Source organism: Lepisosteus platostomus, chromosome 8, assembly GCF_059453375.1.
Source record: "Lepisosteus platostomus isolate fLepPlt1 chromosome 8, fLepPlt1.hap1, whole genome shotgun sequence".
In the NCBI taxonomy this organism is placed as follows: Eukaryota; Metazoa; Chordata; class Actinopteri; order Semionotiformes; family Lepisosteidae; genus Lepisosteus; species Lepisosteus platostomus.
The window spans coordinates 40146854-40174444 of NC_142618.1; the positions used below are offsets into that span (position 1 = coordinate 40146854).

Below are 27591 nucleotides of genomic sequence, written 5' to 3' on the forward strand. Positions count from 1 at the left end.
CAATCATTAAATGAAAAATTCTATTTACATTATTTCATTGTGTTGCTGAAAGAGGCTTCTGCTCTGCTGTTTTTCACTGTTGAAATGGGGGGAAACTGCATCATAGTGGTATAAGAGTTATTTGACACAGAGGGGATTGGGGGAGTTTCTGGTAAAGTTGGGGTTTGCTCTGACACAAAGTAGTATGCTATGACAAAATTAGTACAATATGATCAGACATTTATTACTAAAGGATGTTTTACATCTGATAATGTTCATTGCCTTTAGCTGAGGGAATGGCAGCCTAGCTGCCCAAGCCACTCCTCACTATTGCTGTAACTGAGAAACCATACTCTAGACTTTTCTGCAAGGGTGTATATGGGGTGGTGGGGAGATGTGGAAGAAATTAAGTCCTGGGTGAGAGACTTACATACTGTACATAGGCAAACAGAAGTGTGTAGAATCTAACTTTCCTCCTAAACTTCTGTTATAGACTCCATCAAGCATTTGTCACATTTTTACAGCTCTAGGGGCTCTTGTAAGTGATAATCATGGAAAATAATCAGGAATAATTTTACCGCTATTATTTGCTTTGTATTTGGAACCACTAGCTCAAACTGTCCCACATATACTAATTTTACTCCTACTTCGGTGAACAAAAAATTTTAAAATAAAAATGAATGTGTCCTTGCTCACATATTTTTTTGAGTTCTATATTTCTTTCTCATCTTTTAGAGAAGGTATTAGAAGAGATTTCTAAATTCATCAGGAAAAGGAAAGCAATCATGCATTCAATTCTCCATTCTGCAGCATGCAAGTGTGGCTGACGGCTAAGCTTTACTAAACATGATTTTTTACTCCTTTGTTTGGTGACTGGATCTATCGTAACACCCCTGTCATCTGGCGTCTACACGCCTCTGATGCAGTCAGATTCTTACTGAACAAAGCCTTAATCTAAGGGATCCTTGAGGTAGAAACATGGTACCAATAATGGTGAAAAACTGTCCCAGAAAACATATACAGTATTGTTAAGAAAGAAACATCTTGTTCAGTAATCTGTTTTCTGTGTATTTCAGTTGAAGTATGGGCAACTGCATGAGATATAGAAGAATATAGTTTTTCCACACTTTTGAGCATAAAATATAACTAATTACCTGTGATGTTTATTTTATATAGGCATTTTGGTGTGCATTTTTGCATAGTGATTTACATACATACAGGGAATGAAGGTATAATAGTCAAGGTATGCATGACAAACATTATTAAACTTGAACAAATTAAGATTAACTTATTTCATTATATTCTTATCCAGCATGTCTGGTACAACGTCTTCATATTTCCTCTTACACAGATGACATTTTGAAATCGAGCTTTGTTGATTCCACTTACCACAGAATGTCTCATCAGCTGTGCTTTCACAGTCAGTCTTGAAGTTGCAGACTTCGGACAGCGTGACACATTGTCCCCACCCTCCTCCACACTGGAACTGGCAGGATGGGGGAGGTAAGGGCTCAGTCAAACACAGTGTGCCAGACTCAATGGACAGGTCATCGATGGCAATGTCACCCTTTGGACCGCCTCCAACCACACCTTCAAATATGACCTAATGAAAAAGGAAAAAAATCAGAATAATGATAACAAAGAACCTTTTGTGATGTAAACAATTTCTTTCAAAGCTGTCTTTCTTTTCTTCTGAAAAGTGCAAGATATCTGTGTGTCTCAAGCAAGTGTTTCAGTGAGGAGCTATATTTTTAAAACAAATATAGAAATCATCAGAGTGCGTGTTTCAAACCCTGCTGAACATAACCCAATATACTACCGAGAACTCAAGCCTGATATTTTTTTTTTTGAGAAGTCCCGCCCGTCTCATCCATTTAGTAGTAGATAAGTAGTAGATATTTGATCTAAGTTTCTTGTCCACCCAGCTTTTGAAAGAATCCAAGACTTTGGCTTTGGCATGACTGGGTAGCTTGTACTTTAATCCAAAAGCTTGTTGTGTAAAGTGTCACCTATTCTTGTTTTTTATAGACATCCATATAGTTTTCACTTTTGTCCTCAGTTTCACGGTTTGCTGTTGATTATGAAGTCTACTGGGCTGACTTTGTCAATGTTTTTAAGGATTTTAAGTATTTGGATAAGGTCGTAGACTTCCTTTAAGCTCTTAAAGGAATGTACAGTATCTTGATGTGCTCCTCTGGACAGACTCCTTTTTATTTTCTAATGACCAAAAGTGTACACTATATACTAAATAGGGTCTACAGTAAGTAGTGTATTTTAAAATTTTACATTCTTTGATTTAAATTGCGTTATATATATGTGAGGCTAGAATTTTGTTTGACTTTTTGTTGTTTCTCCCCTTGTCTGAAATCTGTCTTAAATTTTATTTATCAGTAGCTTAATTATAGAACCTTTTCATACATGGTGGACTCAGTGGACACTGAGCTACTGAGCTACTGAGAAGGGAGTTCATGTCAATCTCTGCCTCTTCTCAGTGGACAATAGTGAAGCAATTCTAACAATGATGTACGCAGACAACCACTCCACTCAACACCTCTTCACTATGTCCATCCTGCCATTTATTCAACGTTCCCGTACCCAACATGGCTCCCTTCATGATGGCACAACAGAAATGTGTGATTTTAGGAACTGGCAGGCTTCTGAACTTCATCATGGAACATGTATATATTAAGTAAAAAATTGATTCAGATTTGTTATATTAAAACATATTGTAAGCTTTTACCCTGTACTTTTCCAGCTTATCTATCGACATTAGTGCAAAGCCTTGAAGCCATTTTTCACTCTGGTTTCCATGTCTTGTCCACAGATCCACAACTGAGTGATCAGCCCACTGCTGTTTCACTGTCAGAGAGCCTATGTCACTGCCCTGGAAGAAACCATCAAACCATCACAAAAATACACATCTTTGCAGTAAAAAGGCCATCTCTATGTACATCATAGAAAGGTGCACTTTCACTTTAAAAAACAATATGAAATATCAAAACAGCTAATGAAACAGTTTTCAGCATAACTAGCGCATTCTTCACTTATTAAATGAATCAAAGTGGAGGGTTTCATCCAGATTTTCTCTTTTTCTCGCACTCTCAGACTTAATAACAAGCCTGGTATCATTTTGTGGCTGATTTTGTTTGTAATACTTCTCTAGCACAACAACTAACATATATAAATGAGTATATATAGGTATAGGGTGCATGCTTGCTCATATTTGCAGAATATTGTTTGAGAAGCTAATGTGACTTAATGTCACACCCTTTTTAATTGTAGATTTATAGCACAAAAACAAATAGCACAGGATGTCTGTGAGAATCTTTAGTAGGTTCCCAAAGGAAATTTTAAAATTAGCTAGAAAATACTGTAATACACAGCAAGCGTGTATTGCCTATCTGATAAACATGTCTTTGCGGTGCTGCTTTGTTACATAAATGTTGATATTATGTGGATTGTTCTCTCCCTCACCTGCATGTAGTACCAGAATTTGACACAGTGGATCATTGGAGACTCTAGAAAAGGTGACAGTAGCCAAGCTGTATCGTTCTGTACTCGTGGAGGAGAGGTGTCCATTAAAAGATAAGTGCCTGATGAAAGCAACCAACAGAAACACCCAGTACTGGCATTATTATGAAATATTTTATAACACAGCAGGGCTCTCTGCTTGTGTTTGCTAACAAAAGGAGAGAACAGGCAATATTTCCAATGACAAATGTTTATGTTTGATATATCATATCCAGCTAAAGTACAGTGTTTTGCTAAGATTTAGTGTGATCTCTATCATACTTAATTAGACATCAAGTGCTATAATTAAGAAATTATTCTTTAAGGAATGTTTATTTATATTTACAATGTAGCATAAATCATAATTATTCAGGCATTTCATTTTTCAAGACAGAAGACTAAAAATAGGAATCACATTTTCTTAGTATTTACAGTATATAGTATATAATGCAAAACATATTTAAGAAGTCATTGTAAAATGTATTTTTTTTATGTTGTTCTGCAAGTTAAAAAACATAAGAACATAAGAAGATAAGATAAGATCACTTTATTGGCCATATACTATTTCTTGTATGAGGAATTTGTCTTTTTTCGCATTCCCCAACTTGCTCTCCCTGAGACACACAGACAGGGGGAGAAGCTTAGAGTCAGAGCACAGGGTCAGCCATTTATACGGTACCCCTGGAGCACCTGGGGTTAAGGGCCTTGCTCGGGGGCCCAACGGAGTAGGATTTCTCCGCCGCTTGTGGGAAACAAACCAGCAACCTTCCAGCCACAGGTGCAGATCCTTAGCCACAGTGCCACCACTCTGCCCCAAATGGAGCATACCACTCCATTTCACGGCCGCTTTTCAGAAAGTCTGACCACGCCTCCGTGCTCCTTCTCCCTGTTTACAAGTAGACACTAAGATGCGCACCACCTGCAGTAAAGACTATGGAGCGCTGCTCAGACGCTGTTGAGCAAGAACTCGCAGACTAAATGGTGTGTATTCAAAGATTCTTCCACTGATCTAAATGAGTATACAGAGGTGGTCACATCCTACGTCCTACATCCTATGTCCATGTTTCTACCAGGAAGATCCGGATATATCCCAATCAGAAGCCCTGGATAAACAAAGATATTCACTGCAAACTTTATTCGCAGTCTGCTGATTCCAATCAGGTAACAGAGAACTGTATAAAAAAAATCAAGGTACGACCTGGAGAAACCTATTATACTGGAAAAACAGGAATACAAGGACAAATTAGAAAAACAGCTTGGGAGCAACTCAAGGCGCACGTGCCAAGGCTTGCAGGCTATCACAAACCATAAAGCAGTATTTCCTCCACTGAAGCATCTCTACCAGATGACCTGAACACTCACGCTTTGAGGCTCAGAACACCAAGCCTGCTATCAAGGCTCCCAGTGAACCAGGGGACCTTGTGTTACAGTTCTCTAAGCATGAGGTGCGTAGAGCCTTTAAGAGAGTGAAAACCCGCAAAGTAGCCGGCCCAGATGGTGTGTTCCCTCGTGTGCTTAAAACCTGTGTAGACCAGCTATCTCCTGTGTATACAGACATTTTTAAACTCTGTCCCTGTCAGTTGTACCAGAGTCCTTTAAGAAGAAACACAAATGTACCACTGCTTAAGATGACCAAGGTAACTTGTTTGAACGATTACCGCCCAGTGGCACTCACTTCAGTGACCATGAAGTACCTGGAAAGCCTAGTGTTGTCATATATAAATTGCTCTATGCCAGACTCTTAAGCATCTTACAATATGATGCCTTGACAATAATCTGACCCTGAATGTCAATAAGACAAAATAATTAATTGTGGGCTTCAGGAGACCCAAAAGGAGTCATGCTCCAATCAGCATCAATGGCACAGCAGTGGAAACTGCCAGCAACTTCAGGTTCCTATGTATGCAGATCTCCACCAACTTGGCTTGTTCTCACAACAGTGTAGCCAGTCTGAAAAAGGCACAACAGTGCCTGCACTTTCTGAGGTGTGGTATGGTGAAGCATTTAGTCATGAGCTTTTACTGCAGCAGAATAGAAAGTGTCCTCAATAGTGGCATCACTGTATGATACACCAATACTACCATGCATGACAGAGACACACTACAAAGGGTTGTGGCAATGGAGGATTACAGGATGTGATTTACCATCAATCGATGAGATTCACACCATCTGCTGTCGCATTAAAGCCCAATCCATCATTCAGGATCCCAACCATCCTGGCCATAAACTATTATTAAGTGCAAAAATTGTTCAATATGCAAAAATGATTAATGATTCTCTATTGTTTTATTTTGACAGAAAAGTAATTAATGTAATCAAACTATAAACAAGAAATACCCACCAAATATTGTTCCCAGTGTATGGTCAGTCTCTGGCTCTGAAGCATCAGTGTGTGAATGGCCAGTCCGTCTTTGCCAGTCAAACTGATCAAGTTCAAAAGCATTCTTCCAAGTGCAGGAGTCATCTTCAAAATCACATGATCCCAATGGTATGCAAGCCCCTTCTCGAATATCAATATCATCCACAGCTATAACACTCATCACTCCACTGTCAATGTTCCCCTCAAATGTTACCTGTACACAGAAAATGCACAAAACTGAATACTTGGGAATTCTTGCCTGGTCTCTAAAATGGGACAGAATCCCACAAGAGAGAATCTGCATCCTGGACATAGGTTTAACACAGGTACAGTTTCCAATTGTGGCCATAATCGGCTAGCTTCTAACTTACACTTCCAGCTGATCAGCTGTGTTAATAACTAATCAGAAGAATCAATTTACCTCTGTCATATTTGTTTAATAAAATGTCAGTGGACCAACAACAAAAAGGATTATCAATTATCTGATAAGGATCTTGTCTGATAATTTTCTTTTGAACCTCAATGTATGGATATTTGCAGATCCTGCTATTTAGTTAAATGGAGTATCTAGAATATATACTACAGTATATATAGTGCATGGGAACTATGCCCATTAAGCCTTTGAACAAGCAGTTTTATAAATATGTTCAGACTGTATGAATGAGAATAATAAAAACAACAGATATTTTTATACATTGAATAATAGACTATGAATTAATTATCAAAATTAAACAACCCTGAGGGCACCTTTCATGCCTGCATTCGTTTCAATTTTGCTTAAAAATAAAATGTGATTCCAGTGCTCTGTTTATTGAAAAAATGAACCACTACAGTATACTAAAATCCAATTCAGGTAAGAGAAAAAAACAATATCCAGATATTCAATAATCTGCAGTGGCTGCACAAAGCCAGAAAGGCTGTTTTACATTTACCAATATATTTGTTCCCCTCTAGTTCAGTAAAATGGAATCCCTGAGCAATTCAAATAACTATAATATTATGACTAGAAAGATTGACTACATTTTGTTATGTTAATCACAGATGGCTCCAAACAGCTTTTGATGTGATGAAAATTGCAATGAAAATTGTTCAAAATTACATCAAGAACAACATGGCAAACTGTAAAACAGGGATTTTTTTTCTAGCTGAAAACAAAAGTGTGACATTTTGTGGCATCTAGGACTCAGGGACCAGTGAACAGGCAGAACAGGCATATGCGTTTGCCAGGCTATAATTTGTAATAGACATAATAACATAAGAAAACATTTGCAATTTGGCATAAAGCCTGCATCACAGATGTACAGTTTGTATTGTTTCTAATGGTGCCCACTCATAATACCAGCTTGTGACTTTCACAATAGACCCACTTTGAATGACAAATGTAAATGAATTAATTGTGTCTTTTCAATAAAATGTCAGTGCACTTGCTATGAAACAAATGGTAAATTCTTGATAAAACAGTTAAGAAGCTACAGTAAATACAGTTACAGTATAAATGGTAAGATTCTTTTGATGCTCAGTATACCTGTAAATATGTCTAAAAACTAGTTTTGTGTTTTCCTGTGTTTTTCCTAAGACAAAGCAGATAAGAGGGTGATTGATAGAATGCAAAAATAATATTATAGTATAGTAGGAGTAATTCATCAGTAATGGAAGAAGCTGCAGCTGTCTGATACAGTATGTTATGGTACAATAGAGAGGTAAACTGGCAGTGCTCCCATCCATGCAAAACTGCATGAAAAGAAAAGTATCCAGGTGTAGTTTAGTAATAGCCAAGCCTATACACAACACAACAGAATGGGCCTTGTGGTTTTCTTCATTTTGAGACTAGGCTCAGGCACTGATTTATCAAAAAGAGTTATGGTCTCAAGGGATTTTAGTGTGAACAAAAAGACAGAATGAATGAAGAACTGTAGTTTTAAAAGGAACCATCACAGTTTCATAGTCCTGGCACAAGTATTCAGCTATAGGAAACCTCAGAACAACAAAGCTGAAAGATACCTGAAATTACAGCATTTTCACCTTTTCTGTCTTTAGCTCCTTACACTGCAGGTATGGTGAATGAGCACTAATTCATTTCTTTCTTTCACTGTATTGTTCTCCTCATAATACAGCTTCAAGTCACAGTTAATCATAGCCTGCACGCGGACAAGGTGAGCTACACTGAAATGTAACTGAATGGACTTGCCTGTCTGTTCAATACAGTTACAGACTCAGATACAGTACCTGAAAGGCAGCAGGAGAGTGAATGTCAACTTGGGCTACAAGCCACTCATCCTCCTGGGTCCCCTCTGAGCTCCACATTGACTTCAAGAGTGTCTGGAGTCTCCTCCCATATACTCTGAGGGACCTCACACCACTTCCTGATATGTAATACCAAAACTGCAGGGAGGATACAAAATGGTGAAGACAGTAACATACAGTAAGTGAGAATGAATATGAATGCTACACAACTAGTAATATGTGGGCTTTGAAGTTACCTTCAAGCAATATCTGGAAGGCAGGTATGTTGGGCTGTCCAAGTAACCCTTGACTGGTGATTGAAGAGGTGTTGGTGTTGCAAAGTGCATATAATGGCCATATTCACTGCCATAGCTGTGATCAATCAGAGGGCCAATGGGGTTATTTGAACCAGATCCCAGAATCCAGTCAAAATCATTAGTGTTGTCCTGGGTAAAGCCACACACCCCATTCTCAAAGTCACACTCTCCTGAAACAAAATGACATGCTTATCAATGATACGTATGAAACTGACTTAGCTGGTTATGTTGACACATTGCTTACATCTTCTAGACAATCCAGAGAAGCAATCAAAAAGGCAAACAAAAGTCTGGGTTATGTACAATATAGTAGTTAAAAGCATAATATAACAATCAACAGATGTATGTTAAAAATGTTAGAATGTACTAATAAGGCCTCATTTATTATAAGAGTGTGTACAAATTTGGTAACCATGTTATTGAAATATATATCAGTACAGAGAAGAGAATCAAGATTCTTAAAGCAGCTTAAAGGAATGTCCTATATCGACAGGCTAAAAGAAATTAACCAATTTAGTCTTGAACAGAGAAGACTATGAGAGGATGTGATATATTGTAGCGGCTCTCGGGTTCATGTGGGTATGCACCCTCACCGCTGCTGCCTCAGGTCAGCCCCCCCCACTGCTGGGGACTCGAACCTGGGCCTCCGGCATCACTCAATAGGGACCCAGCCAGCTGAGCCAAAGAGAAATCTCCCGTCAGCCCGGCGGGTGCAGTCCCTGCTATTCACAGGGAAGGGTGGTGACATCACAGCACTGGTAAGCCGGCTCGCACAACCTCTAATGTCGACCGTATGTGCTACAATATGTATTCAAAATCCTCAAAGGCATCAACAAAGTCAATCCAGCAGACTTCTTCAAAATAAACAGCAAAACATGAACCAGTGCACAGAAGTGGAAACTATGTTGAAGTGCTTTTAGTCTCAGTACTTCTCTACTTCAAGGGATTGTGGAAGTATGCAATAAGCTACTAAACCGTGTTGAAGACAGTGGTTTGGTTTTTCAAGAATGGCTGGATGAGATCCTTCAGGTACTTACTACTATCTACTTAATATTAATAACTAATAACAGATGTGTTAGAAGGGGTTAATGGCTTCTTCATGATTTGTAACATTTCTTAGCTTCTTAAGAAAAGGTGTTTTAATGAATCACTGTCAGAAAGGTATGGAATACAACTAATCTGTCTTGCTGATTAATTGCGCTGTAAAATATAGTTTAGCCTTTAGTAATTATATTTAGGTAATGTAACAAATGCTTCACAAAATTATTTATTTGAACTTGAAATTAACACACATGGCAACTCAGAGTCACTCTTGGAAGTATAGACATAGTATATACATCTTGGACAAGACTTACGTAAACCAAGCAACATGTTATTGACTAATGAGGAAAGATTCAGATGCAAACTGTGGCCCTCTTTTCTAAAATTCTTCAGCAAAAGCCCTACATTAATTCAAAGCAATTTGTTGTAACACAATGGCTGTACTTTTCTATTGTTCTTTAGAACCTGAGTATGATAAGGTTTAAACATCTGTGGGCATAATAATTAAACCTGTTGCCAATTAAATTTATTGAATTACTTGATTATTTATTAAATTACTGGAGTTTAATATAATATTTTAAAATTAAACTTATCAATAGAATTATTCATAAATAGTTTTTTTAATCTTCGTGGTTTATGCATGCTGCTTATTTTTTCTTTGTTGCAGAAATTAGACCAAACAGCTGCTGGCTGATTCAATTATCATTGAGTCTAACTGCTATCTTTCAATGGTTTCTTCTTATCTCAAGTAACTGATAATGGATTTTTTAATTATGTCTTCAGGCTTTTTTATTGGTCTCATACATTGGAATAAATAGCAGCATTTAAAATTTAAAAACATACTAGCTGAAGGGCAGGAGTCTGGGTTAAATGATATGTCATCCAGGGCAATGGCACCATCTTCTCTTATGCCTTCAAAGATGATCTGGATATTATGAGCACCAGTGATATGAATCTGTAAAAAAAAAGACTATTGTATGTCCCAGTAATAATAATTTCTCCTTGTAGTGGCTAGAAACACACTTTGCCAAACAAATTGGCACTGTGTGATAAAGGCTTCCAGATTAAATTTTGGTTTTCCTATATTTATTTCCTGATATAGTAGGAGAGACAAAAAACAGTCTTAAATAGTCCCAGGGATTAATGGAAAGGAAAAGAAAAACAAGAAACACAAAAAACTGACTTGTGCATAGTTCCACTGTGGTCCCCAAGTTCCTGTCTTCATCCACAACATTGTCTTATTTGATGCGTTGCCATTAGACACAATCAGAGAGCCAACCTTGCCACCATACATGTGATACCAGAACATCAGACAGAGTCCTTCCAGACCAACAGCCACAAGAGGGGAGCGAATTCTTGCAACAGCTTTTTCAGTCTGGCCATTTCCTTCAACCAATATATAATGACCTACAATAAAATGGAGAAATACTGCCCTTAATAAAAAGAGTCTTACATTATACCCAGCTAGAAACCTCTCTTGTTGACAATTTTATGTAATAAATAAAGTATGTTGTACCTTAACCTTAACAGTAATAAATAATTATTGTCATGTTTGTCATGAGGACAAACTCACCATGGTTTTTTTGAAAAAGGCTTTTTTTTTTCTTTTTAGGAAAACTACTATCACTCTGACAATGATGTAATCTTGTGACCAATGGGAACAGCTTTATGCTGTTGATCATACATAATTCCATCCATCCATTTTCAATAACTAAGACCAATACACTGTGGAGATGCAAAGGAACAAGTAAAGGTTTATTCCATGCTGAAAAGAGAAGAAACACAATGTTTCAGCTGTGGAGCCTTCTTCAGTTATGAGAGAGAAGGGAAAAACCTGATTTTCCTCTCTCTCTGACACCCAAAGAAGGCTGCAGGAGATGGAGATGAAGACTATCTTGGCTGACAATTAGCATAAGGTTGGATACACTCTAGATGAGATATGAATCCATCGCAAGTCAGACATACTGTATGCATACTGTACATGTGTACATACAGGGGTTATTTGAGAGACACCAGTTAATCTGGACAGCAGGATAGTGGACTGTGGGAGGAAACAAGAGACATACAGTACATATTTCCATGAGATTTAATGAGGGTGAGATTTCCAATAGCAAAATAGTGACTCTGTTGAGCAGGTCAGAATAAAGGTATTATAGCACAGCATTTATGGTAAACCTGTAGGTCCTTGCAAAAATATTTACCCATTCCATCATTTTAATGCATATTCTTGTTTTTCACAGTTGAATATTTTCTGGAAATTCACTATTTTACTGAAGGACCTTACAGAGATATATTTATTTTGAAATCATGTGAACCAATATTATTGTAGGAAGACAGAGGCCACTCAACTAACAGTAAAAGTAATTTTGTGCTCTTTAACTAATATACTATAGTTCTGACAGAAAACAGTGAAAAGATATATATGAAACTAGCATCTTTTAGCTTTTGCATGTTTTAGTTTATTTCACCCATAAAGGTTGTTGATTTTTAGAACTCACATTTTTCACATTAATTCACTAAAAATGTGTATACAGTACATTTGTAATTTAGCACAATACGACATCACTGGATGAGTACTTGATGAATACTTTTTAAGGCACTACAGATAACTTAACATTTTACTGTATATAACATATAATAATTAAAATACTATTTTAGCAGGTTCCCTTTTATCAGTTATTTTTTCAACTTTGCTGTACCCTTTAATCAGCATGAAAAAAGAGAGAAATGTTAAGCAGAAATTGATTTTTTTATTACATCTTTTAAATTGTGCAACTGGCATCTCAATTTAACCTGGTATTTAGAATATATAGAAAAAAATCACTAAACACATACTTGAAAACCAACTCTACATATAATCATCACATTTTTGTTTCTTGTGCAATTAAATGGTCAACAAAAGAATGTGAAGTGTATGTCAGCAAGCAACTGACCAGGGTGCCAGTCCATCAGAGGGCACAAACACAGTTACGCACACACTTACACCAGGAATAGTTTGTCATAGAAGCCAATTAACCTACTATATCTTTGGGCTATGGGAGGAAACCTGAGCACCTGGCAAAACCCCACATGAACACACGGAGAACATACTTCATGCAGATAGCAGCCCAGGTCAGGAATTGAACCCAGGGTCCCACTGGTGAGTTTTGGTCGGGATCACACAGGGGTTACAATACCTCCCCGAGAAGCAGGAAGCACATGTAGCACTGTGGCATTTCACTTGAGAATGCAAAGTAACTGAAGAAGACTTGTGGAATTCACCACAGGTCTCAGATCCACTAAGGAGGATACAAGTTAAAGTAGAGAAGCCCTCTGCTCCATGCCTCAGTCAGACAAGGAAATTAGATATAAATTCTCTAAGCAAAGGTTCACCTCTTATCTCTTTTTTATTCCTTAATCTAGCAACTAAGACATCAACTTTGCAGTACTGTTGCCCAGAGACGATTCACTGTACACAGAAAACTATCTCTATGGGTGTGTCTCAAGAGACGGGTCTTCATATTTATTTACTATTTCCTTTCAGTGGTTGTCATCACTTACAGTATATCTAGACCTTTCCTGGTTAGTGTTTGCTTCAATTCCTTTCTTGAGTGGCTTGTTTATGTCTCCCAAGGTTTTGTAAGGCTTTGTCCTCCCAGGTCTGTGGCTAATTCCACTTGAGTTTTTAATTAAGTTCACATTTTCACATGGTATTTAAAACATTACTACACCAGGACCATTTTGATCCAAACCAGGATCATTAGTGTCTCCCAAAGTTGCAACCTGCTGCAGAAAACTTAATAAAAAAAGTTATTTAGGACTGAGAGCTGCAACTTCTTTTTTTACATAAATGTAAAGTGCATGTATAAAACAAACAGCCATCCTGGATATTTTTGAGAAATGCCTGGACAAGATCTTTGAATTTACAGTATATAGACTTGATATACAGTAGCAATCAAACAAAAAAGGTGGGCAAATGTTCTTTCGTTTGTGATGTTTTCTTAGGTTCTTTCCTTTTTCTATTGATTACAAAGAGCAGTTTCTATGGTTCTATTGTTCTATAATTTAAATTTATTTTCAGGGAAAAATAAGTATTAAATCGGTATTATATAAAACAGGTCCATTTCAAACATTTACCTGTATGACTTGGAAAGACAGAGATGGAAAGGTTAAGTTATGCCATTGTTAACTTTAGTAGTATTGATGTGTGCCAGCAAAGACATCTTAAATCCAAAAGATTTTTACAAAATCTCCTTCAGGCTTGTCCTATGATCAATGATCAATTTTAAATGTGGAAAGTGGAAAAAGGTTTGAGTCAATGACCTGAAGCCTTTTCTTTTGTTAATGTGGATTATTTGATCTTTTCAAGTACCTCCAGAGGCAGAAACTCAATATATGTGTGGCTCAAAAGCATGGATCGAAATGCAGATAATGGGTAGTTATTTTCTACCCATTCTATTCATGATTGTATTATAGCAGTCACCAAGCTATTGACACAAGGCTAGCTGTGCTTATTAAAAATCAGACACACTGGAAATTTGCCCACCTCTCACACTCCCAGTAGTATGATCTTCTGCTGGTCCCAACGAGCCTGTCCCCATTGACCCCTGCTGCCTTCGCCAATCAGAACCCTCATTTGGGTCCTGCTGCCAGCCACAGAGGTCCACTTCAAAGTTACAGTCATTGGCACCGGGCACTAAAAAAAGGGCACACAATGTTCCTAAGAAAGGACTAGAAGAGCACAGTAAAAAATTGCCCTTTGACGTTATCTGCTTCCTTGCTGGTTATGATTGTTCCATCAAAAACTATTCTGAAGCAATTATCTCGACAGGGAAAATATGACTTCTTTTCTCTCATTCTCCACTATGACAGGTACCTATTTTACTGCTTCTGCAGTGAGCAGGAGTTCAGACAAAGATTAATAGATATTCCACACAGTAGAAGTATTTCATCTTTCACATAAAAGTCCTATTGTGAGGGCTTACAGATCTCACCAGTATATTTAACTGTTTTTCTCTTGTTTTGGAAAACGTTTATTAAACCTTTTATCTACACTAAATGTTGTCAGTCATATATATCTATCTATATCTTAGAATTTAAGTTATCACACAAAAGATTACATTGTATGGTCCTGTAATGCTGAACAAGATTTCAGAATAAAATATGAGCCTGGGCCATCATGAAGGCTGAAGGAGTGTTGAAGAGAACAAAACAGTCAGACAGGTAAGCAGCAGCAGAAATATATACCCATGTTATAAAACTACAATTTAATTTAATTGAAATAAAAAGTAAACTCTCAACACAAGTTATATGTGAGTTCATAAGTTCAAGTGTAGTGTAAAATTAGGTGACAGTTTCCTTATATCCTTCTTCTACAAATATGAGAAGCTACAATTATCCATTAAGCACAGAGAAGAAGGCATTAATTAAAGTAGATAACATTGTGGGTTGTGGAAGAGTGCCTAATAATGTCTTTTCTACAAACATGAGGTTTGTGGATAGGGTAGACCTGAACGGGAAATTACTTAATAAGTGAATGTACAGAGCTTATTAGATTTTTACTTTCAAATTTTATTAAAACCACGTCAACCCACCATCACATAACAATATACTACAGCTAATAACTTTATACTGTAGTTGTGCCTTTATTATCTCTTTGCGCATAAATGATTAGTACAATCATTTGGATTTATCATAAATTACCAGAAAAAGTCCAACCTAGTCTATGAAAGTTTTTTTTTGCACGCACATGTTTATACATCCATCCATTTTCTAACCGCTTTTTCTAGTACAGGGTTGTAGGTGACACTGGAGCCTAACTCAGCAAGCAACGGGTGCATGCCAGGATATACTGTAGCATGGACAGTCGATCAAAAGGAACACACAGACATAAACGCACATGCAACTGGGCCATTTCCTTTACAGAAATCAATTAACCTACTAGCATGACTTTGGACTGTGGGAGGAAACTAGAGCACTCAAAGGAAACCCACAAAAATACAAGAAGAACACAAAAACTTCACGCATACTGTATAGCAACCCAGGTCCAGAAAGGCCCAGGGAGGCTAGGCAGCAAAGTTAACCACTGTGCCACCGTGCCGCCAGTTTTTACACATATTCTGTAAATTAAATTTAAACAATGAAAGCATTTGGTCAATGACAGAAGTTTGTGTGTTCCACTTGAAAGCTGTAATTGTATTACTTTGTCTTATTATTCATTAAAAAGTTCTTCACTTTTCTTTTTTAGGGTAAACTTAATACTGTTCTAAACATGCTGTCCCTGCACTGTCTGTGTTCGGCCTGCCCAGTGATTCTCTTACTCTGAGTGGGTGGCAGAGTTGGCGCAGCTGTGACGGGAGGAGAGGTGGAGCACAAGCCCAGGAGAAGCTGTATGTCATCAAGGGCCACATCTCCCATCAAACCCAATCCTTTTTCATACACAAATATGAACTGATAAAAAAAACAACAAGATTCACTGAAAATAACACATTAACATTAACTGAATAGAAGCGAAAAATCTTGATGTTGTCTCCTTTAAAGTTCTCTTCCAGATCTTGTCACTAAGATTAATAATATAATATTGAGAACAAACATAAAAGGGCCTACTTTTAGGAAAGCGGATGATAAAATGCAATTTGTTAAAAGGAAATTAAGAAGCAATGAGAACAGAGGAAGCATCAGAATGTTAAGTGGAATTAATATTGAAATGACCTGAAGCATTTCATGTTCACAGCCAGAGCAGATTGTTCAGTTTTCAAATATCCCTTTCTAAGATTATGGTACTTTCTTGCAATGAGATTTAATGAACTTTGTGCCTGATTTCTTTCCTCAGCAAAGCTACAGTCCTGTGTTTAAGACTTTCTGTCAGTGGTATTAATGGATCACAACTCTATCCACATGTTCAAACATTTGAACGACTAGTGTAATTTGAAAAAATGTAATACAGTAATTTGAATGTAGAATATGGATGTTTTAAATCTTTTAAGAGCAGCCTTCCAGTTTCTGTTGTTAAGTGATTTCCATATCTCTTAGAAAAAGCTTACTAGGCCATTTATTGAGATTAAGGTGTGGGTGGATGTGCATTTTCTCATGAGTACGGTAAAGTAGCTAGAAAGGTAAAACTCAGTGCTTTGAAACGGTGTTAAAGGTACTTAAGTATCATGAATTTATGTGACTATTTTCACTGTTTCTGCTGAACTGGACTTGCCATTAAAAGTTTTTCCATATATCTAAATAATGTATTCACGACCTAATATAAAAGCCAGTATTTGCTTTGTGTTTCGGAATAAAAAAAGAATTAATAAAAGTAAAAGAAACAAGATTTCTAATGTCTTTTTCACATTCATGTTTCTGCTGTTTAATTAACACTGGGTATATAACACCCTTCTATTTTGAATTCACATTCCCTCAATTTCAAATTGTAATTGCAAACTGATAATACTTACCCAGTATGGTTCCTGAAAGTCCACAGTAACCATGCCTTCAGACCAATTGTTCCCTTGATTTCCAGATTTTCTCCAAATCAGAGATCCAAGTTTGTTTCCATTTGTATGGAGTGTCCTTTGAAGTGAGGAAAAATAATTTTAAATAAGAACAGACTTTTTTTTAAATTAAAATGATTAATTCATTTAATGTAAGCTAAGTGCATGAGCATTAGCTATAACCACTGAAATAGAAGGATCTTCCAGAAAGTAATCCACCACATTTTACAAAAAAATAATTTCTATGGGAAAACAAACTTTTGGCATTGTACAACTGAACTCTTTTTGTCACTAAGTTTCAAATTATTTCTATAGAGAACCCTGGAATTAATTAGTCATCAAATACATTTTCACTAAGAAAGAAAAAGTGGGGTAGTGCTTTCTGGACAAGCTTCATAGAAAATGATGCTAACAAGGTCTGAGAGTGAAGATTCTTAATGATTTAACATGAAGAAACAGTTGAGAAGGTACTTCACTATGTCAATATGAACACTTTGATGGATGGTGTCTCACTAATCAAATGCCAAATGCCAAGAGAAAATTTTAAATATTTCAACTAGTTACATATTCACCAGCTTTGATATGGTAAAGCTATATTAGATAAGGTGCACAAAATTTACTTGGACAAACCACACAATTAGTTGAATGGCCTCTGAGTGCAATACAGATAAAGGTTCACTCGATTCCGGAAAACTACACCTACAGCATTTGTGAAATGTCCCTCAGTCAGGTATTTCAAGCAATTTCAAGCAAAGATTTACAGTTGAAGACCAAGGAGCTTTTAGAAAAATTCAAGGATTACGTTGTAGAACGGTACAGATCAAGAGAAGAGTTAAATATTAAAAGACAATGAATATTCAATTGAACAAGGTAAAATTGATCATTAAGATGCAAAAGGTGTATTTTACCACCCAGATTCTATGTCAGGCTGTCCCTACTGATCAAGGAGGAAACTGGTTAGTAACGCCAATGGCAACTGAAAGAGTTACAGAATTTAAATGACTGAGATGGAAGAAAATGTCCATGAGAAAATAATAGACACTACCAGTTTCTCCACCTCACTGTTCTGTATGAACCGAAAAAATGCAAATCCTCCATGGATCTGCAATCTGCAATTTGTATAAAAAATAATCTGAGTAGTACTGCAAACCTGAGGTAGAAGGTTTTGTGGTCAGATGACAAAATTGGAACTTTTGGTCTAAATATCTAAATAGTATCACATAGTCAACACCATCCCTATTACAAAACATAATAGTGACAGTATTATGTTCTGTGGCTGCTTCTAATCAGCAGGTAGTAGGAAGACTGAGGTAAAAATGTGTGCAGAACAGTATAGGAAAATCCTAGAGGACAACATGCATCCTTTAGCTACAACCTCAAAGTGAAATGAAATTTCACCATTCAGGAAAACAATTACCTATTGCAAAAATCTAAGCTACAGTGAAGTGAATTAACAAAAAGAGAGTGAATGCCTTTAAGTCACCCAGTCAAGATCCTGACTTGAATCCAATAGAAAATTTGTGGTAGGACTTGAAAATTTCTATCAGTGACCCCCAACAATTTTAACAGAGCATGAGAAGGGCTATAAAGAAGAATGGCATAAATTACACGTTTAAGCAAAAATACTGCAGCCCTTATTGCTGCAAAAGGTACATTAACTAATTATTGGCTCAGGAGGATGAATACTTACACAATCAATACATTTCAGGTTTTGATTTTTCTTTTTACTGATATGTAACTTTTTTTCTCAAGTGTTCCATTCAAGCATTAATATTTTTGATAAAAAAATTCAAATTAAAACTTTTAATTTTTATTCAACAAAATGGGACAAAATGAATACTTTTGCAAGGCAGAGTATTGATAAAAATCGCTTCAAATGGATTACAACAAAGAAAAAGGTATCCATTATAATAAAGTTCAAATCAATTCCCCAATAAAAAAATCTTTATCTCATAGTTTAAGTGTTAAATTTAAATTTAAATAAATTAAATAAAATAATTTAAATAAAGTTAAATTTCAGTGTTAATATTTTTGAATTGCTGTTCTCCCCAATGTATAGTACAGGTTCAGAAAAGATTTGTTGGATGCAGATATCATGAAGTAAGCACCGAGTGTGTGATGAATGATGTCTTGGTATATTTAATAGTGCCAGCACTAGCAATTTTTATTTTTTATTTATATATGTACTCATTCATTCATCTGCAACTGGCATACATACAACATTAGAAGGCTTTGTGAAATGCAGTGAAAACTATTTGCAACATACAATACAGTGAACCAGGGCTAGCAACAAGAAATGAAAAAATACTTTTTTTCAGAATGTAGAACTAAAAGTGAATAACGAAATGACACTTAAGTATGAACTGAAGTGTATGTGCATATAAAAATGTAATAAATGCAGTAAACAAGTCTGATATTTTTAGTGCCTCACATTATTGTGAAAGGTATGGCATGTAAATCAACACTTCCCTGTGTTTTCCTACACTTGAAAGGATTCAGCTAGTAAACCACAGAACATAATATAGGCAAATCTGAAAACTGCTCCTCAGAGTTTTCTTGCAGAGCAAACTGGTCAATCTCTTTTGACAAATATAGTTTTAAAACCCAAAGACAAATTTTCACGTTTGGGTGGCATCTCAGAAAATATATACAGTATTTTGTAATATTTCAAACATTTTCATACCTGTTATTGATGTAAAGACTTAGGTTCCCAATGTTTTGGCCATACATATGATACCAGAATAATAGACAGCTTCCTTCCACTGCTGGCTGAAATATTTCACTGACCAGCATTATTCTGTCTCCAGGTGATCCCACAGAACTGTCTGCATAAACATAGTAACCTAGAAAGTTTGAAAAACAAGTTACTTTACTTTTGATGGTTGTCTGTGCTGCTACGGAAAATGTGTGCAAAATAGACTCACCAAATTGAATTGTATTATATTACTGCAAATTCTCACTTTTTTGTTAAAGAAAATATAAACAATAATGACAATCTGCTTTCTGGGTGGTTTTGCAGGGCTACATTCCAAATATATTTTCATTGTGTGTTGTTTAAAATAATCATGTTATGAAAAGGACAGATCAAAGTGAAGAAAACAATTCATAGCAGTTGTATTCTTTAAAACGTTTTAATAATTAGGGATAGGGATTAGGCAAGTAATTCTTTATTAGCTTTATTAGTATAATAATTTAGTATTTCTTCCCACCCTTTGTGGTGTTGGTAGTATGATCAATGCCAGGCCCAGTATTGATGTTGGGAGTGTTCCCTCTGCTTCGGATCCAGTCACCCTCATCCACAACCTCAATGTTTGTCCATCCACACAAATTGGTCTCAAAGTCACAGTATCCAGCAGGAGAACATGGTCCATTAAACACCAGAATATCATCTATGGCAATGTCTCCTTTGTCAGTGGCCCCTTTTATCCCTTCAAATACAATCTGAACACCAAAACAAACATTTTCCTTTCCTCAATTTTCTCAATCCATCCTCAATCCATTTTCTCACTTATGCCTAACAATCATCTCTACATGCTTTAAGGTAAAGTTAAATTATTTCAAATTTTCGGTCAACAATAAGATGTGTCTCATCTTAGGCTTATTCCAGACATTCAAAACTATGAAATCACATGGATATTGGAAAGATCACTTCACTATTTAGCATTTTCTATGTCACTGGGAAGTTAGAGCAGCATTCAGCAATGCAGTTTTGTTGGGAAAAACAGCAAATTCATAACTCTTTTCTGTTTTAAATGATGCATAAATGTTATTAGTATATTAGCTATATGTGTATAGAATTGTACACTAAATTGTCTAAACAGCTAATGTTTTTCATTAAAAAACCTTCAGAAACAAAATGAATAAATCTTTAGCACATAGTTAAATGATTAAAAAGTTTTTAAAAATGCACCATTTCTTGCCGTTTGTCACATGCCAGCTGTCTATTTTCTTACGACCTTTACTTTATTCACTGTTTTGGTGATTAATACGTGCATGCTATTAACAGAAATAATAATGCTTTAGACTACCCCAGTAATTTTTAGAACTCACCTTACTGGACACAATAACTTGAAAGATTCTGTAGAGCCCACCTTGTTTTCTAATGTGCACACATCATTTAAAAGTGTAAAAGTAACAAATACACTACAGAAAAAGATGGCATGAGTGAATATACATCACTGATGAGGAAATATAAAATATTTCAATAGTTGAAAACTCCAAAGGGCAGTCTCCTTGTACTACCTGTGTTTCTTTAAAAAAATTAATTTACAAAGGAATAAAAATGAAAAGTCATTTCGTATAAAGTCTAGTTAAAAAACAGCATTATCGTTTCACACCCAGATCAGATCTTAGGAACTAAGCTGCAGTAGCCTTGTCCTGGTCAGTGCCAGGATGGGAGACTTGTAAAATTGCTGCAACCTGCTAAGACCACCCTTCTATTGCATGTGTTATGGAAGGAGGAGGTACTCCTGTCGGACCAAAACTTCCAAACCATTGTCCCAGTATGGCAACAGGAGACACTGTGCTTAGGGATGTGAGCTGTTTATCCAAGCTCCTGACTACAATAGTTGCTCATTAAAAATCAAATTATGTGGTCATTAATGGCTTTCTGATAGACTAGGGGAGTTAACCCACACGTCCTGACTAAATCCCACGATGTGATTATACAATCTGACCTTCCTAAAGTTTCCCCTTAATTCCATGAGTGAAGCAATACCACACTGCTTTTTAAATGGTATGCTGACACATACCGGCTGCCTTACGTCACCCACATTGGTACTGCACTATAGTGATAGAAGAAAAGGTTCCATTCTTATAAGTAAAGCACTATAAGAGCATCTTAGAAAAAGCACACAAAGGTATGTATATATATGCTATAGAAAAGTGTGTAATTAGTATACTTATGGTTTATCATCCCAACAATTAACTGATTAAGTTTGCTCTGCATTTCACAGAATGCACTAAAAAGGGTCTCTTTTTGTTGTCTCCAATACTGTATGTCACTCATATGTTGCTTCCTCAATTCTAAACTTGCATGAAAAACAAATTTGTTAACCAAACATGTTTTGGCAATAAATCTCTGTCCCTGAATTGACATGCACAATATGAATACTCACTCTGAATGATGATGCCTGGCATTCTTCAAGGCTTGTCTGGGCAAACCTCCATAGCACTCCTTGATTTCCAGTTTGAGAGAATATAAGAGACTGATTCCCAACACATTCATCTTGATTGTACACATTTAAGGTTCCAATGCCTACTCCATACATGTGATACCAAAATTGTAAACACCTGTTCTTCCCTGTTACAGAAAATTACAGAATGACCATTAAGATGTCTTACATCTGTTTCTGACAAGGACAATTAAGGTCTGCTGATGTTTTCTAGAAAATTGTAACATAATATTAAAACCTGAACACGTATCTCTTGTAAGACACCAGTCAAGAATTCAAGAATGATATAACCAAGGTTGAATTTAACTAAACTGTGCTATGTGTAAAACATGATACAAATAGCCTGGATTTGAGTCCTTTGAGTCCTGAAAAGGTTCTATGTAATACTTGTCAAGTATTTAAAGAAGCTGACATCATTGTCAATTCCTACAACTCCTCAAATATGTATACAATTGTACTTTTTAAATATTGAAGCTGTCTGTAGGATCACAGGCATGAAGAAAGGTATAGCACATTCTCACAAGCTGACTTTTATTAAGAACAGTGGTTCACTCTTTGCTTACTGATGGCCTAGGCACAGTATATACAGTAAATGAAAGTCCAGATTATCACACCTGCTGGGAACGCTGGAGAAACCATTCTTGCCTTTTGCCCTGGTCTGTGAGGACTGGAGGTTTCTAGATAAAAATAGTGACCGGTAGCTGTGTTTGTTGTATGATCAAAGCTTGGTCCAGTGTCAGCACTAGGAGTCCCTCCAAATCCTCTAATCCAGTCATAGTCGTCATTTGTCTCTTGGATCCAATTACAGTCATTCTCTTCAAAATCACAAAGGTCTTGGGGAAAAAAATCAAATCAGAAAATCGTATTATTTTGATGATATGGCAATACAAATTGAACAGATTCACATGCCTACTGAGGAAGAATAACACATTAATAGAGTACTAACTGTTTATTATGGACTGATAGGATGAAGGTTGTGGGTAAGTGGACAGAAAAAAAGTTGGTTGGACAGACAGAAAACCTATCACTTACACAATACATCTTTCCTCTTAAACTTTAAAATGTACGTCTATCAAAACCTCTCAATTGTATATGTACTACAAGATATTCAACATAGTAACTCCCTAAAATGGGAGTTTTCATTTAAAATATTAAGTGCCAAAAATAAAATCCACTTCAGTGGATAAACTGCAATTAGTGTTAAACTACAGTATGTTAAAATTTCAATAATAATACTGATATTATTATAACGTATGAATGCCTAACAGAGGAGAGCAAATGTTTATGAAGCTATAGTTTAGATGGCACAAGTCATGTCTTAAGTCTTTGAATTAAGGTGAATTCAGCTTCAAGGTTGAAATAATAGCCACAAAATGTCACTTAGTTACAGTGTTCACAGTTCTGCTAGGAATGTGTTGTTCTGATGATGTCATCATCATGGTCAGTATGATGGCACAGTGGGTAGCATTGCTGCCTTCCAGCACTGGGGCCCTTGGGTTCAATGGTAGACCTGGGGTTCTATCAGCATTGAAGTACTGTATACTCTCCCTGGGTTCACATGGGTTTCTTCAAGGTGGGTTTCTCCCACAGTCTAAAGAAATACTGGGAGGTTAATTGGGTTCTAGGAAAATTGGCCCTGCTGTGAGTATGTGTACAGTATGGCTGTGTCTGCCCTGTGATGGACTGGCATCCTGTTCAGGGTGTACCCTGCCTGTCCTGCCTTGTGCCTGTTTGCTCTGGCTGCCCCATGATTCTGTATTGAATAAAGAGTTTAGAAAATGGATGGATCATCATACAAGCTCTTGTTACTGTTATTTACACCCCATCCAACATAATGATATTAATATCACCATATTTGTATTTGTAACCCATTTCAGATATGTTTGCTCTATACATGTGATTGCTGAAAGCTTAACAGAGAGCATACCAGATGGTGGACAAGTTCCAGGGACAAATGAAATGTCATCAATTGCAATGTCTCCTGCAGGTCCGCCAACAGTGGCTTCCAACATTATTTCATGAACATCCTGGAGAACCACATGAATCTGGGCCTTTCTCCACTCATCTCCCACTGTCCCCTTCCTCTGCCATATCTTGGTAGAAACAGAGAAGAATCTCTCATCAGTAAGTTTTAAAACACAGACAGCAGAGAATGTTTTGCAGGCATAAAGTAATTAAACATGTTAAAAATCCCTTTATTAATGAGCAATTAAAAGAAGTTAAGTTTATTTCTTAAATTTGTTTAAATGGAGAGTTACTGGATGTTGGTAGCTGATGAAGTTGAAAGAATTCAAAAGACTTTTGGGCTTTTAGATAACATCTCATATATTCAATTTATGTGTTTCTTTGCTAGGATTTGAAATATTTGCTAATAAAACCCCAGAAAACTATAATTTCTTATCTGTTTTATGTATGTCACGGTTTGTGCTTTTCACAATATCAAAGCTGCAAATTGAAAGTAAAGTTGCTTTTTTAATTTAGCGTGTTTATAATGGGCTGTCCACATGTTTCCTGTACACAAACAGCTGGCAGCACTCCTGCATCAGAAGCAATCAAGCTCAGGAATGAAAAAAGACTCACAGCTGCCTGAAGTGAGCACACTGATTTTTCTCTCGGTGCATCAGTATTCCTCTCTGTATTAGCAGATCTAGCACAGCTGGCATAACAGTTTGTCATGTCTTCAGAAAGACTGTATCTTATTTGCTTAAACATAATGATTCTTACTAACTAACCAAAAAAACACTTTATATTCAATTCAATCACTTTACATTCAAGTCAACAGCTAACGTATGACAAGTGTTCCTTTGGAACCAGCAAATACTTTTTATATTTAAATAAAGTCTAAAAATGTATTCAGCAGTAATGAGGTGAGTTGTCTTATCTTCATTTTTTATTCTCTAACTACAATAGGTTGAAACTTGATGTGATGATTCACAGCACATTGAGCTATTGTTGAATACTGCACTGTTCTTTCACACCTGGATGCTCAAATTTTACGCAGAGTGTTAGACTTAAAAGGTGCTTTCATTCCTTAAAACAATTACAGTCACCTGAGTCACATTTATGTTGCGATTTGCATTTTAATATAAAACAATCGAACTACTAATTGTATCACACATTATTGCTTGCTTTTACTAACATACATGTATGCTGGATATAGTATATCTAATTCTGCTCCGACCTACACCTTGTATTACGGTCTATGTAACCATTCATGTGTTATTTTAATGTACAGTACATCTCAAAATATACTGTATAGTTAATCTGAACCTATATGGATAACTTATTAATAAATTGCGTGGATGATAGAAATGTGAATGCTTGGGTAGTTCAATACATTGTGAAATAAATCAACTGTAAAAAGGTTTGAGGTTGCAGAAGCTCATACAGATAAATTGCATACCAGTGTTTTGGGCTGATGAAGGTTCTTTTGCAGATACATCCTTAAGGTTCCAACAGTGGCTCCAAACATATGATACCAGAAGGTCAGGCAGTACCCATGAAGCCCAGAAGAGCCCAACAAAGGAGTTCTTAACTGAGCAACATCCCCTTCTCTCCTGGGCATAGAGCTTTCAATATACAAATAGTTCCCTAGAAAACACAAGTCCACATTTTATATGTAATATATTCCAATAGCAAACAGCAGTATAATTTAACCATTAGTCCTTTCTAAGGAACTCAGATTGACTGTCAGCTCAAAATGGGCCCCAAATTCGAATTTCTATTATTGCTGTTCATTAAGGAAACAACTATTGTAACACAATCCCGGGCCTTTAAAACAGTTTAGTATCTGAAAAAGTCATAAAACACCTCTACTGGAATTAAGGAGGGAATACTAATAATATTTGTATTAACTTATTTTAATTATTACTTATTATGCAAATAATCTAATAGGGAAATCTTGACTGATTCAAATTATTTTTAGATTATTGTTTTTTTTTTTACATCTGTATCCCCTTTTAGAGGATGACATATATTTAAACTACTGTATTTAATAGTAGAAATAACCAAACTGGTTCTTCAAGAAGCCACTCAAAGCCACAAAAAAGTCAGTATACCTCTCGATTAAGCAACTTGTATCAGCAATACCTTGAATTAAACATTATCTCTAAGAGTTGAACAGTCTGTTCAACATTATCTGGGAGGAAGTTTGGTTCATTTTTTCTTACAGAACTGCTTCAGCTCTATGATGACTGAGAGCTTTCTCAAATGTACAGCTCTCTTTATTTCCTGACACAGCATCTCTATAGGGTTTAGGTCAGGACTTTGACTTGGCCAATCCACAATCCTGAATGTCTTTTCTTGAGCCATTGTTAAATGTATTTGTGTGTTTTGGATCATTGTCCTGTTGCATGAAGCACATTTTCCTCTAGAATACTGGTAGAGTTTGGAATTCATAGTAGATTCAATGATAATGAGGTGCATAGGTCCTGAGGCAGCAGAGTAGGCCCAAAACATCAACCACACCATCATGCTTTTGGTTTGAGGGTGTTCTGGACAAAGGCAGTGCTTGGTTTTTACCAAACTTGATATTTTGCATTATGGCCAAACAATTCCAATTTTGACTCATCTTGCCAGAGGATAGTGTTCCTGAAGTCTTGTTTTTATTCAAGTGCTGTTTTGCAAACTTGAGACATATAGCAATGTTTTCCTTGGAGAGAAGCATCAACAATTCTTTCTCTAAGACACATGTTTCTTTGGATGTGGGATAGTGTTACCACATCCCAGAGTACAAAGTCTGCAAGGAAAGCAACCCAATCCAGAGTCAAACAAATGACCTCAAAGAGCCTGATTTAATATTTTTTATTTAATATTTTTGCATTTTAGAAACACAAGGGTTAGAATAAAAATGTATGTTTGATTGTGATTTCTAAGCATGTTTCATAATAGAAAAACAATATATTGTCTTGCAGGTCACTTACTCAATCCAAAGGGACAACATTGTTTTTCCTCACATCAATAAACTAACACTAGAGCTCATATTGTGTAAAACCATGACAAATTAAATTGGGTCTCCTGGCAACACAATGGCATGCATACCATTGACTAAAAATATTATTAAGAAATAAATAAAATTCTAGTTGGTTCAAGACATGGAGAAGTGGGGAAGTAAATACAATATTTATTGTTTTCCAGGTTTTCAATTATCTAGGCTTGTAGAGACATAATTAGGATATTATGTACTAGTCCTACAGATTTGTTTTATTTGAGAATTAAAATAGAGATGAAAGTAATCTTAAACACAGTGAAGATGGAATTCTAAAACATTTGTGCGACAAGGCATACTGTATGACCTTATGTTTTTGTAATGTGTCTTCAGTCTTTAAACTTTAGAGGGAAATAACTAAAGAACATGCATAAATATTAGTTCAAGTAGGTTGCTGCATCAGCATGTGTAGGCTGCAAAGGAACAAGTAAAGGTTTATTCCATGCTGAAAGAGAAGAAAGAAACGTTTCGGCTGAAGAAGGCTCCAAATATTATGCTTCATCAGCCAAGCTGAAACAAAGCCCAAGAATATACAGTGCCT

The 27591-nt window shown here is 36.2% G+C and overlaps 1 protein-coding gene across 2 annotated transcripts in view; it reads right to left on the bottom strand.

The window, feature by feature from the left end:
• The window catches only part of LOC148657314 (MAM and LDL-receptor class A domain-containing protein 2), a 285832-nt gene that overhangs the window by 184889 nt on the left and 73352 nt on the right, over positions 1 to 27591 (bottom strand). For both annotated transcript variants that reach the window (XM_088643402.1, XM_088643401.1), the window contains exons 47-63: positions 25467 to 25654; positions 23991 to 24156; positions 22678 to 22896; positions 22007 to 22191; positions 20099 to 20330; positions 19573 to 19732; positions 16854 to 16968; positions 15729 to 15858; positions 13955 to 14104; positions 10613 to 10836; positions 10273 to 10384; positions 8329 to 8558; positions 8075 to 8230; positions 5831 to 6062; positions 3454 to 3572; positions 2720 to 2863; positions 1369 to 1582 (exon numbers count right to left, since the gene is read on the bottom strand). In XM_088643402.1, the coding sequence (XP_088499528.1) occupies positions 1369 to 1582; positions 2720 to 2863; positions 3454 to 3572; positions 5831 to 6062; positions 8075 to 8230; positions 8329 to 8558; positions 10273 to 10384; positions 10613 to 10836; positions 13955 to 14104; positions 15729 to 15858; positions 16854 to 16968; positions 19573 to 19732; positions 20099 to 20330; positions 22007 to 22191; positions 22678 to 22896; positions 23991 to 24156; positions 25467 to 25654 (2976 nt within the window). The remainder of the gene's footprint in view (positions 1 to 1368; positions 1583 to 2719; positions 2864 to 3453; positions 3573 to 5830; positions 6063 to 8074; positions 8231 to 8328; positions 8559 to 10272; positions 10385 to 10612; positions 10837 to 13954; positions 14105 to 15728; positions 15859 to 16853; positions 16969 to 19572; positions 19733 to 20098; positions 20331 to 22006; positions 22192 to 22677; positions 22897 to 23990; positions 24157 to 25466; positions 25655 to 27591) is intronic.